The 12,864-nt window shown below is 56.3% G+C and overlaps 1 protein-coding gene across 1 annotated transcript; it reads left to right on the top strand.

Annotated features, from left to right (window-relative positions):
- The first annotated feature begins 201 nt into the window (after positions 1 to 201).
- LOC136939664 (N-acetylmuramoyl-L-alanine amidase-like) lies at positions 202 to 4,729 on the top strand. Its single transcript, XM_067232211.1, has 6 exons — positions 202 to 273; positions 796 to 1,202; positions 1,281 to 1,701; positions 2,757 to 2,967; positions 3,508 to 3,802; positions 4,593 to 4,729. The coding sequence occupies exons 2-6, from the start codon at positions 813 to 815 to the stop codon at positions 4,650 to 4,652; spliced, it is 1,377 nt and encodes a 458-aa protein (XP_067088312.1). The 5' UTR covers positions 202 to 273; positions 796 to 812; the 3' UTR covers positions 4,653 to 4,729.
- Positions 4,730 to 12,864: the final 8,135 nt, after the last annotated feature.

Here is a 12,864-nt window from a genome sequence, read left to right as displayed (position 1 = left end):
CACTGACACCCTTTGACACACACACACAAACATTTTCTCAACAGCTGCCAATTTCCCATGTTGCCCAGGACAGGAAAATGTATGTTTGTGTGCGTGGGTGTGTGTGGAGGGTGTTGCGTCACACCAGGACCTCTATAAAGAAGGAGTGTGTCTCATGTCAGACACACGGTTCTCCGGCTGAGAAGAACCAGGAGACGCAGATGGAAGATCTCTGGAGATGGTTGCCTCTAACCCTGACCCTCCTGGCAGCCTGGCTCTGTCCTCACAGCACAGGTAACCCTCCTGGCTCTGTCCTCACAGCACAGGTAACCCTCCTGGCTCTGTCCTCACAGCACAGGTAACCCTCCTGGCTCTGTCCTCACAGCACAGGTAACCCTCCTGGCTCTGTCCTCACAGCACAGGTAACCCTCCTGGCTCTGTCCTCACAGCACAGGTAACCCTCCTGGCTCTGTCCTCACAGCACAGGTAACCCTCCTGGCTCTGTCCTCACAGCACAGGTAACCCTCCTGGCTCTGTCCTCACAGCACAGGTAACCCTCCTGGCTCTGTCCTCACAGCACAGGGAACCCTCCTGGCTCTGTCCTCACAGCACAGGGAACTGAAGAAATGCAGACCTTGACTCTGACCACCAAAACACTGTCTTGCTGTTGTTATCGATGTTGTTGATGTTGTTGATGTTGTTGATGTTGTTGATGTTGTTGATGTTGTTGATGTTCTCGATGTTGTTGATGTTGTTGATGTTGTTGATGTTGTTGATGTTGTTGATGTTGTTGATGTTGTTGATGTTGTGCCACAGCTTCGCCTCCCAGGAAGATGTCACACTTCATCAGCCAGCTGGAGCAGCTGGAGGAGGCGGAGCCAGCCCTGACTCCACTGGGCATGCTCAGAGCCCTGCGCACCGCAACCAATCACAGCGATGAACTCACCCACCACTTCCTGGGAAGCGGCTCGAGTGTAGCTGTCATGGCGGCCGGTCTGCTGGCCTCTCTAGGCCGGGCCACGCAGCATTCGGTGACCGAGGCGGGCCAGGAGGAGGGTGTGGTCCTGACCCAGGACGGCACCACGGTGGCTCTCGCCCCGGTCCTGCTGGGCCTGGAGGCGGGGCTGCAGGCCCACACACCTGGTCGGGTCCGGGGGCTGTACCAGCTCACCCTAGCCCGCAGCCTGGCTCTCTCCTTCCAGCAGCTCCACAGCTCCACCCCCGCCCAGGCCCTCGCCCAGGCCCCCGCCCAGGCCCCTGCCCAGGCCCCCGCCCAGGCCCCCGACCAGGCCCCCGCCCAGGCCCCCGCCCTTGGCCCCGATGGCTGCTGGGACAGCGTGAGCTCCCCCCGGGTGTTCACCCTGTCGGGGCCTCCCTTCGGGCCCACGGAGGCACAGGTGAACGGGGGCATGGACGGGCTGGTTCTGGGGCTGGAGGTGTCGGAGCCTGCCCAGCGCCCTGCCCGGGTCAGCGCCCTGCTGAGGAGCTACTACCGCCCGCTGCTGGAGGGGGGTCTGGACTCTGCCCCACGCCTGGTCAGCCCACGCCGCAGAGACAACCTCCGAGAGATGGTCAGACCCCCCCTGCTCCAGAGGCAGGTGGTACGGTCCGTGGCACTACAGCGCAGGTTGCTGGGTCGAGCCAAGATGGAGAGGGGGGAGAAAGAGGAGCTGGCGGCTGGGGTGAGGGAGGGGATGAAGGAGTTCGTCCACAGGTACATGGGTAAGTGAAGCACACAGGAGGTTAGTTAAGATAACTTCTGTCTACTTCCGTCTTTGAACGGCGTGTTTCAAGGTTGCGGCAACAACGTCATGACAACGCGAGAGTTCGGATCGAGTGGGAAGTTGACACCTTGAGCAACATATCCCTGAATGAGCTCAAAGCTAATGGTAGCTAATTGGGGCTCCCTAAAACAAACTACACTTGTGTCTCAAACTTCCTAGCCTGGTTCTGGGACACTATGCAGCTCAGACTTCCTGGAATCATGCTCTAGAATAATCTGAAGGCTGTGTTATATTACTACAATATGCTAAGTGGTTCCATGGCCATGAAGAACTATGTATGGCATCATCACCTTCTCTCTCTCTCACTCCATCCTCTCTCTCCCTCCTCCTCCTCCTCTCTCTCCCTGCTCCTCCACTCTCCCTGCTCCTCCTCTCTTCCTCCTCCTCCTCCTCTCTCCTTCCTCCTCCTCTCTCCCTCCTCCTCCTCTCTCCCTCCTCGTCCTCCTCTCTCCCTCCTCCTCCTCTCTCCCTGCTCCTCCTCCTTTCTCCCTGCTCCTCCTCTCTCCCTCCTCCTCCTCTCTCCCTCCTCCTCCTCTTTCCCTCCTCCTCCTCCTGTCTCCCTGCTCCTCCTCTCTCCCTGCTTCTCCTCCTTTCTCCCTGCTCCTCCTCTCTCCCTCCTCCTCCTCTCTCCCTCCTCCTCCTCCTCCTGTCTCCCTGCTCCTCCTCCTCCTCTCTCCCTCCTCCTCCTCTCTCCCTCCTCCTCCTGTCTCCCTGCTCCTCCTCCACTCTCCCTCCTCCTCTTTCCCTGCTCCTCCTCTCTCCTTCCTCCTCCTCTCTCCCTCCTCCTCTCTCCCTCCTTCTCTCTCCCTCCTCCTCCTTCTCTCTCCCTCCTCCTCCTCTCTCCCTGCTCCTCCTCTCTCCCTCCTCCTCCTCCTCTCTCCCTCCTCCTCCTCTCTCCCTCCTCCTCCTCTCTCCCTGCTCCTCCTCCTGTCTCCCTCCTCCTCCTCTCTCCCTGCTCCCCCTCCTCTCTCCCTCCTCCTGCTCTCTCTCCAGAATGTCCAGCCATCATCCCGAGGTGTCAGTGGGGTGCGTCTCCGTACAGGGGGTCCCCCACGCTGCTGTCCCTGCCCCTGTCCTTCCTGTACGTCCACCACACACACACGCCCAGCCAGCCCTGCCTCACCTTCCAGGTCTGTGCCCGTGACATGAGGGCCATGCAGCGCTTCCACCAGGACGACCGCGGCTGGGACGACATTGGATACAGGTGCTCCGCTTCTACTGCACTATATTAAACTGTGCTACACTGTGCTAGACTGTACTGTACTATACTGTGCTAGACTGTAATGTGCTGTACTGTATTATACTGTACTATACTGTAATATACTATACTGTACTATACTGTACGGTTATGTACTATACGATACTATAATATACTGTACTGTACTATACTGTAATTTACTATACGACACTATACTATACCATACTATACTATACTATAATATACTTGTACAATACTGTAGTGTACTATGCTGTGCTATGCTAGACTGTGCTGTACTAGACTGTGCTGTGCTAGGCTGTGCTGTGCTAGGCTGTGCTAGGCTGTGCTGTGCTAAGCTATGCTAGGCTGTGCTAGGCTGTGCTGTACTAGACTGTGCTGTGCTAGGCTGTGCTAGGCTGTGCTAGTCTGTGCTAGGCTGTGCTGGGCTGTGCTGGGCTGTGCTAGGCTGTGCTAGGCTGTGCTAGGCTGTGCTACGCTGTGCTGTAATGTACTACACACTAGCTAACGGCCCGTCTTGTGCCCCAGCTTTGTGGCGGGCTCCGATGGCTACCTGTACGAGGGGCGTGGCTGGCTGTGGCAGGGGGCCCACACCCTGGGTAACAACGCCCGCGGCTACGGGGTGGCCTTCATCGGGGACTACAGCTCCAGCCTGCCAGGGCGCAGTGCCCTGGACCTGGTCCGGGACCGGCTAGGGGCCTGTGCCACAGGGGCCGGTCGGCTGCTCCCCGACTACACCCTGCATGGACACAGGCAGCTGGTCTCCACCAGTTGCCCGGGCGACGCTCTCTATTCCGAGATCACTGGCTGGGAGCACTTCAAGGTTGGTCCTGTAACCTAGGCTATTGTAACCTGTACCTTAGGCAACTGTAACCAGCCTACTGTAATCTATGCTACTGTAATCCAGAATCCTGCTGCAACATTTAATCTATTTTACTGTAACTTACCTTACTGTAACTCATACCTTAGGCAACTGTAACCTTGGCTACTATAAAATGTAACCTAGGCAACTGTAACCTCAGCTACTATAACATGTAACCTAGGTAACTGTTATCTAAATTATGTTGTTAGTGCTGTGTGTAGGGCGAGGGTTGTTAGTGCTGTGTGTAGGGCGAGGGTTGTTAGTGCTGTGTGTAGGGCGAGGGTTGTTAGTGCTGTGTGTAGGGCGAGGGTTGTTAGTGCTGTGTGTAGGGCGAGGGTTGTTAGTGCTGTGTGTAGGGCGAGGGTTGTTAGTGCTGTGTGTAGGGCGAGGGTTGTTAGTGCTGTGTGTAGGGCGAGGGTTGTGAGTGCTGTGTGTAGGGCGAGGGTTGTGAGTGCTGTGTGTAGGGCGAGGGTTGTTAGTGCTGTGTGTAGGGCGAGGGTTGTGAGTGCTGTGTGTAGGGCGAGGGTTGTTAGTGCTGTGTGTAGGGCGAGGGTTGTGAGTGCTGTGTGTAGGGCGAGGGTTGTTAGTGCTGTGTGTAGGGCGAGGGTTGTTAGTGCTGTGTGTAGGGCGAGGGTTGTGAGTGCTGTGTGTAGGGCGAGGGTTGTTAGTGCTGTGTGTAGGGCGAGGGTTGTGAGTGCTGTGTGTAGGGTGAACTGGCTCTCAACACTCTTCCTCTCTTCATCCACAACAGGAAGTGCAGAAATTCTGTCTGGACGGTGAAACTCCAAGCTCCCGTCTACACAAAGAATAAAAATTGTATTTCTTCAAACGTTTACGTATCTCCTTCAAACACGGTTATGAGCTGTGATCATAATAAAGAGCTGTGGTAATAAAGAACAAATGTCTGATTTCCTTCATGAGGTTCCTCCAGGGCTGAGAGGTGCTGCTATACCGCCATCTTCTGGCCACAGGCAGAACTGCAACACTCTTATTTCTCATGCTCCCAGTAACTTGATGTGCTGCTCTAATCCTCATCTGTCGCACATTAGCATGCTGCCAGCTGTGGGGCGTCGCTGGTTCACCTTCCTGTCGCTGCTGTAGGGGGGAGAGGGAGGGAGAGGACTGCTGTCAGGGGGGAGAGGGAGGGAGAGGACTGCTGTCAGGGGGGAGGGAGAGGACTGCTGTCAGGGGGGAGAGGGAGGGAGAGGACTGCTGTCAGGGGGGAGGAGGAGGGAGAGGACTGCTGTCAGGGGGGAGAGGGAGGGAGAGGACTGCTGTCAGGGGGGAGGAGGAGGGAGAGGACTGCTGTCAGGGGGGAGAGGGAGGGAGAGGACTGCTGTCAGGGGGGAGGAGGAGGGAGAGGACTGCTGTCAGGGGGGAGAGGGAGGGAGAGGACTGCTGTCAGGGGGGAGGAGGAGGGAGAGGACTGCTGTCAGGGGGGAGAGGGAGGGAGAGGACTGCTGTCAGGGGGGAGGAGGAGGGAGAGGACTGCTGTCAGGGGGGAGGAGGAGGGACAGGACTGCTGTCAGGGGGGAGAGGGAGGGAGAGGACTGCTGTCAGGGGGGAGAGGGAGGGAGAGGACTGCTGTCAGGGGGGGAGAGGGAGGGAGAGGACTGCTGTCAGGGGGGAGGGGGAGGGAGAGGACTGCTGTCAGGGGGGAGGAGGAGGGAGAGGACTGCTGTCAGGGGGGGAGGGGGAGGGAGAGGACTGCTGTCAGGGGGGAGGAGGAGGGAGAGGACTGCTGTCAGGGGGGAGGAGGAGGGAGAGGACTGCTGTCAGGGGGGAGAGGGAGGGAGAGGACTGCTGTCAGGGGGGAGAGGGAGGGAGAGGACTGCTGTCAGGGGGGAGGAGGAGGGAGAGGACTGCTGTCAGGGGGGAGGGAGAGGACTGCTGTCAGGGGGGGAGGGAGAGGACTGCTGTCAGGGGGGAGGAGGAGGGAGAGGACTGCTGTCAGGGGGGAGGGAGAGGACTGCTGTCAGGGGGGAAGAGGAGGGAGAGGACTGCTGTCAGGGGGGAGGGAGAGGACTGCTGTCAGGGGGGAGGAGGAGGGAGAGGACTGCTGTCAGGGGGGGAGGAGGAGGGAGAGGACTGCTGTCAGGGGGGAGAGGGAGGGAGAGGACTGCTGTCAGGGGGGAGGAGGAGGGAGAGGACTGCTGTCAGGGGGGAGGAGGAGGGAGAGGACTGCTGTCAGGGGGGAGAGGGAGGGAGAGGACTGCTGTCAGGGGGGAGGGAGAGGACTGCTGTCAGGGGGGAGGGAGAGGACTGCTGTCAGGGGGGAGGAGGAGGGAGAGGACTGCTGTCAGGGGGGAGGGAGAGGACTGCTGTCAGGGGGGAGGAGGAGGGAGAGGACTGCTGTCAGGGGGGAGGAGGAGGGAGAGGACTGCTGTCAGGGGGGGAGGAGGAGGGAGAGGACTGCTGTCAGGGGGGAGGAGGAGGGAGAGGACTGCTGTCAGGGGGGAGGAGGAGGGAGAGGACTGCTGTCAGGGGGGAGGGGGAGGGAGAGGACTGCTGTCAGGGGGGAGGAGGAGGGAGAGGACTGCTGTCAGGGGGGAGGAGGAGGGAGAGGACTGCTGTCAGGGGGGAGGAGGAGGGAGAGGACTGAGCCATCTGGTGGGGTGAGGCTGGCTGACACCTTGCAGGGTGTTTGTGTATACCTGGTGTGCGTGTGTACCTGGTATTTGTGTGTACCTGGTGTGTGTGTGTACCTGGTGTGTGTGTGTACCTGTTATGTGTACCTAGTGTGTGTGCGTACCTGGTGTGTGTGTGTGTACCTGGTGTGTGTGTGTGTACCTGGTGTGTGTGCGTACCTGGTGTGTGTGTGTGTGTACCTGGTGTGTGTGTGTGTGTGTACCTGTTATGTGTACCTAGTGTGTGTGCGTACCTGGTGTGTGTGTGTGTACCTGGTATTTGTGTGTACCTGGTGTGTGTGCGAACCTGGTGTGTGTGTGTGCGTACCTGGTGTGTGTGTGTACCTGGTGTGTGTGTGTGTGTGTACCTGGTGTGTGCATGGGAGCAGAGGGTTGTGCCAGGGATGGCCGCCTGACTCCCCTGATACATACATAACAGATAGCAGCTCATAATAGAGACTTCATATGGACGTAAAGGGTTATTCTAAGGAGATGAAGGTTAAATGTTCGATATAGCTGCATCTGTGAGGCATTCTGTGAAATTGCTTGTAAAAAAAAGTCTATATGAATAGGCTTAAAATTGTATTACTTTTGATTTAATATACGCAAAGACGGGTTATTATACGGTTATATTATTTATGAATTATATCAAGGTTAGGGTTACAATCTCCGTGTATTGTATCAAGGTTAGGCAGTTAAGATTCAAGACCAACAGTACTCATGAGACAGACAGAGAGAGAAAGAGAGAGTCAGTTTATCGTGCAGTTTATACAATAATAACCTGATCACGTCATCAACAGGTCAGTGAATTGCGGTTGGTGACCAACAGGGCGCGCGCCTGCCTTGCTCTCCGCTTCCCGCTGGTATACCCCCTCGAGCATCGTTATTAGTTTATCCGTGAAGTGACGACCCGCTGACCAAGTGACGATGGCCGGAGTCGAGCAAGCTCCCTTAACACTTTGGGTACAGTGGCGGGAGAACAATATTATTGTTTACCTAGAACAGCAATACACCCGCATGTTTCATGTTTTATGGTAACCTTGGATATGGACACCACGTTGTTTGGTGTGCTGTTGCCTTCGAGCGGGCGATTTTTAACGGCGTTTTGTTCACAAACCGGTGGGCATTGGACCGAGGCGAGACGAAAGCCTCTACCCTTCATGGCAGAGAGACGTCCGTGAGGTTAACATCAGTCCAACGCGAGACCATCGGCACCCCGGTAACTTTTCTGGCTCACGGGATGTTGATAGAACACCTTGTGTTTCTGTTTTACATGGTCCGCGCGCACCTGTTAATGGTCAAGCAAGAGCTTGTGGACTCCATTTGCCGTGAGTGCGTCGTCTTTGTTTTTAACTGATGTACCGACATTCCACCAGCTATACTGAATGTTTGCACCCGACTGGACCGAGTTTTCGCTCATTAACATGCTCTGTTGCCACGGTGTGAAACGATCGCGTTGAAACAAGATCCCTGGGACTGTCATCCTACTCTCCGGTACCTGCCCACGGCGCACGGGACGGTACAGGAGATGGCGAACAACAACGACCCGTTAAAAGTAAGTTCTCTAACTGTATCTTCAGACGGTAGGTCGTGAGGTGACAGTAAACCCCCACATCCCTGACGGATCATCGTCACCCACCCGGTTAAAAGTCGCTCCGGACCCGGGTTCATGTCGACATTCCGGTCAGATTGACGTGGACACAGACCGGTAGGAGAGAGCCACAGACCTGGCAGTAGCCCCCCGCTGCCAGGTCCGGCCCCGGTCATTCACCTTGAGCCGGGTGCCGTTCCACACCGGCACGTCTCGGACCGGTATTTAGCGCGTGTTTTCCAAAGCAGAGCCGGAAAGGCCACTGCGGGTGCATGATGATGTGACAGACCTGTTATACGCCTCTGTTCGCCGTCACAGACTGGAAGACAGGATTCGTGTCAGAGACTATATTCCACTTGTTGTTCAATTGTAGGTCCTATGAAAGATGTAGCCTTTTTCAATTTAAAAATTAATGAAATTGATAACTGACAAAAATAAACAAAATGATAACAACAAGTAAATGTGACATTCACAATAGTGATTCATAAATTACAAAGAACAGATATGCTATGATTTTGCTTGATTATTTTGTAAATTCACGTTATAGTGACTTGTCTATATAACTCCAAATGGACACTTTGGTATCATGTGTATTTCTGTGTGACATCAGTGTGTTTACATAACAGCTTCTAAAACACTGGGAGGTGTTACCGCTACTACTACACACACTGGCTTCTAGGCCTTTTCTCTGAGGCTGTCTTTCTCTGAGGCTGCCTCTCCCTGAGGCTGGCCTCTCCCTGAGGCTACCTCTCCCTGAGGCTGGCCTCTCTCTGAGGCTAGACTCTCCCTGAGGCTAGACCTCTCCCTGAGGCTAGACTCTCTCTGAGGCTAGACTCTCTCTGAGGCTGGCCTCTCTCTGAGGCTAGACTCTCCCTGAGGCTAGACTCTCCCTGAGGCTAGGCCTCTCTCTGAGGCTAGACTCTCCCTGAGGCTGGCCTCTCCCTGAGGCTGCCTCTCCCTGAGGCTGGCCTCTCTCTGAGGCTAGACTCTCCCTGAGGCTGGCCTCTCTCTGAGGCTGCAGCAGAATAGTCCTTCCTGACATGAATATTTCAGACCAGTGGGTCCTCCTCTCAGCCAGGCTCCTCGCAGGAGGGTTAGGGTTAGGAGGGGGAGGCAGGGTGAGGAGGGGGGAGGCAGGAGTGAGGAGGGGGGAGTCAGGGTGAGGAGGGGGAGGCAGGGTGAGGAGGGGGGAGGCAGGGTGAGGAGGGGGGAGTCAGGGTGAGGAGGGGGGGAGGCAGGGTTAGGAGGGGGGAGGCAGGGTGAGGAGGGGGGGGAGGCAGGGTGAGGAGGGGGGAGTCAGGGTGAGGAGGGGGGAGGCAGGGTTAGGAGGGGGGAGGCAGGGCGAGGAGGGGGGAGGCAGGGTGAGGAGGGGGGAGGCAGGGCGAGGAGGGGGGAGGCAGGGCGAGGAGGGGGGAGGCAGGGTGAGGAGGGGGGAGGCAGGGCGAGGAGGGGGGACGTCAGGGTGAGGAGGGGGGAGTCAGGGTGAGGAGGGGGGAGGCAGGGCGAGTAGGGGGAGGCAGGGTGAGGAGGGGGGAGGCAGGGTGAGGAGGGGGGAGGCAGGGCGAGGAGGGGGGAGGCAGGGTGAGGAGGGGGGAGGCAGGGTGAGGAGGGGGGAGTCAGGGTGAGGAGGGGGGAGGCAGGGCGAGTAGGGGGGAGGCAGGGCGAGTAGGGGGGGAGGCAGGGCGAGGAGGGGGGAGGCAGGGCGAGTAGGGGGGAGGCAGGGCGAGTAGGGGGGAGTCAGGGCGAGGAGGGGGGAGGCAGGGCGAGTAGGGGGGAAGCAGGGCGAGTAGGGGGGAGGCAGGGCGAGTAGGGGAGAGGCAGGGCGAGTAGGGGGAGTCAGGGCGAGTAGGGGGGAGTCAGGGCGAGTAGGGGAGAGTCAGGGCGAGTAGGGGGGAGGCAGGGCGAGTAGGGGGGAGGCAGGGCGAGTAGGGGGGAGTCAGGGCGAGTAGGGGGGAGGCAGGGCGAGTAGGGGGGAGGCAGGGCGAGTAGGGGGGAGACGGAGATGGGGGAGGAGGCGAGTTAAACAACTCCCAACACAAACAGAGAGAGTCTGTCTGCCTACCTGTCTGTCTATCTACCCTGCCTGTCTGTCTACCTGCCTGTCTATATACCTGCCTGTCTGTCTACCCTGCCTGTCTATATACCTGCCTGTCTGTCTACCCTGCCTGTCTATCTACCTGCCTGTCTGTCTACCTGCCTGTCTATCTACCTGCCTGTCTGTCTACATGTCTGTCTACCTGTCTGTCTGTCTGTCTGTCTGTCTACCTGTCTGTCAGGAATGCAAGCGTGGACCCAAAAGCAGACTCCAAAATATGCGTCTTTCCTCCTTTTATTGGAAGCAGAAAATAACATACAAAAAGCAGCTTGTCATAAGCATAACTCTAACTCTGTGGCAGGTGAGGAGAAAAACTAAGCACAGAACTAAACATCCAAGCCACTTAAAAAGCACAGAACAAACAAGGCACAGGTGAAAACAATATGTCATAATGAGAACAGATTAACAGAAACAAAAAACAAGTAAACACAGCGAGGGCCTCTGGTGGCCAACAAAGGGTCACAACCCTGACACTGCCTGTCTGCCTGTCTGCCTGCCTGCCTGCTGCCTGCCTGCCTGCCTGTCTGCCTGTCTGTCTGCCTGCCTGCCTGCCTGCCTGCCTGCCTGCCTGTCTGCCTGCCTGTCTGCCTGTCTGCCTGCCTGTCTGCCTGCCTGTCTGTCTGCCTGTCTGCCTGCCTGCCTGCCTGCCTGCCTGCCTGTCTGCCTGTCTGCCTGTCTGTCTGTCCTGCCTGTCTGCCTGCCTGCCTGCCTGCCTGCCTGCCCTGCCTGCCTGTCTCACCAGCAGATAATCGCCATCATCAGCTTAATGCTCTCATCCCCCAACAATTCCCTCTTTTTTATAATCATATTTAATCTGCTTTCCACATCCATTAACATCGCCTCCCTCTTTATTAGATCTTCCATGTTGTGTCCTCTCATGACTCTGTCAGAGAGTAGAGCACAGTAGAATACTCCACCTGCAAATTACTATAACATATGTGAACTTCCCCCCTCTCTCACCCCCCCTCTCTCCCCCTCTATCTCCCCCTCTCTCTCTGCTCTCTGTTTACTGCAGCAGTCTGTAGCAGAATCAAAGCAGGAAGTATTGTGTCTTCCTCTATAGAAAACCACACTGGCTGTGTGCTATTGGTTGTGCGTGTGTGTACAGTATTTGTGTGTGTGTGTTTGTGTGAGTGTGGTAATGTGTGTGTTTGTGTGAGCAACTAAGTGAGTGTGTGTCTGCATGTACATATGTGTTATTGTGTGTGTGCAGGAGTGTGTGTGTGTGTTATTGCGTGGTGTGCAGGAGTGTGTGTGTGTGTTATTGCGTGTGTGCAGGAGTGTGTGTGTGTGTGTTATTGCGTGTGTGCAGGTGTGTGTGTTATTGCGTGTGTGCAGGAGTGTGTGTGTGTGTTATTGCGTGTGTGCAGGGGTGAGTGTGTGTTATTGCGTGTGTGCAGGAGTGTGTGTGTGTTATTGCGTGTGTGCAGGAGTGTGTGTGTGTGTGTTATTGCGTGTGTGCAGGAGTGTGTCTGCTAGATAGAAGAACAGGAAGTGGAGGGGTGTGGCTGAAACTCTCAGGCTCGTTTTTGTTCCTCTTCCGTCTCGCTCCCTCGTTACTTGGTGTGTTCGCTTGTTCCTCTGGTCCTGCTGAGAAGCTCCTGCAGACAGGAGACCTAACCCCAACCTTACAGCAGCAGCCTGGTGACTGTGTGTGTGTGTGTGAGGGAGGGAGAGTGTGTGTGAGTCGTGCGTGCCAGTAAAACAGAGAGAGTGTGTGTGTGTGAGGTGTTTGTTAGCCGTAGACAAAGCTAGGCTACAGAGACAGAAGGGGCCATGGCCAGTGAGGAAGTGATGTCGCAGTGTCCAGAGGAAGTGATGTCACAGTCTCTAGGGGAAGTGATTCCAGGGGAGCTAGCGGGGTGACCAGCAGCCTCCTCCTACCAACACAGACACCCCGGTAACACACCTCCCCTCCTCGCTTCTCCTCTCCTGTCCTCTCTTCTCCCCCTCCCCTCCTCGCTTCTCCTCTCCTGTCCTCTCTTCTCCCCTCCCCTCCTCGCTTCTCCTCTCCTGTCCCTCTCTTCTCCCCTCCCCTCCTCGCTTCTCCTCTCCTGTCCTCTCTTCTCCCCTCCCCTCCTCGCTTCTCCTCTCCTGTCCTCTCTTCTCCCCTCCCCCTCCTCGCTTCTCCTCTCCTGTCCTCTCTTCTCCCCTCCCATCCCCGCTTCTCCTCTCCTGTCCTCTCTTCTCCCCTCCCCTCCTCGCTTCTCCTCTCCTGTCCTCTCTTCTCCCTCCCATCCCCGCTTCTCCTCTCCTGTCCTCTCTTCTCCCCTCCTCTCTTCTCATCTTCACCACTACTCTAGATCGCTAGATCCTATTTGGTTTTATTCGGCCCTCTGGTCTGCTAAGAGGGACAGGACGCCCTGATCACAGATGTTTATCTGTGGAAGTAGAGATGTGTGAGGAGCCAATATCCACATATCAACAATATGAGTACCAATTACAGCTGCAGGCATTTGTTTACGTTTTATGACTGTTGACTTTATGACTGACTGTTTATACAATATGTCAGTATGTGTGAGAATGTGTGTGTGATGCCTAATTGATTTTAGGCTTTATTAATGCTGTCCTAATAAGCAGTAATATCCTTAGTATTGATGCGAAGGAGAAGAAAAAGGGACCTCTCCTCTCTCTCTCTCTCCTCTCCTCTCTCTCTCTCTCTCTCTCTCTCTCTCTCTCTCTCTCTCTCTCTCTCCTCTCTATCCCCTCT

The sequence above is a fragment of the Osmerus mordax genome, chromosome 3, assembly GCF_038355195.1.
Source record: "Osmerus mordax isolate fOsmMor3 chromosome 3, fOsmMor3.pri, whole genome shotgun sequence".
Taxonomy (NCBI): Eukaryota; Metazoa; Chordata; class Actinopteri; order Osmeriformes; family Osmeridae; genus Osmerus; species Osmerus mordax.
The sequence above is the reverse complement of the archived record's forward strand: the minus strand, read 5'-3'. Positions and strand labels throughout refer to the sequence as shown.

Coding starts and splice junctions, on each gene's coding strand:
- LOC136939664 (XM_067232211.1), top strand. CDS start 813: ATGTCACACTTCATCAGCCAGCTGGAGCAGCTGGAGGAGGCGGAGCCA. Junction 2,968..3,507: donor TGGGACGACATTGGATACAG/GTGCTCCGCTTC, acceptor CTTGTGCCCCAG/CTTTGTGGCGGGCTCCGATG. Junction 3,803..4,592: donor CTGGCTGGGAGCACTTCAAG/GTTGGTCCTGTA, acceptor CATCCACAACAG/GAAGTGCAGAAATTCTGTCT.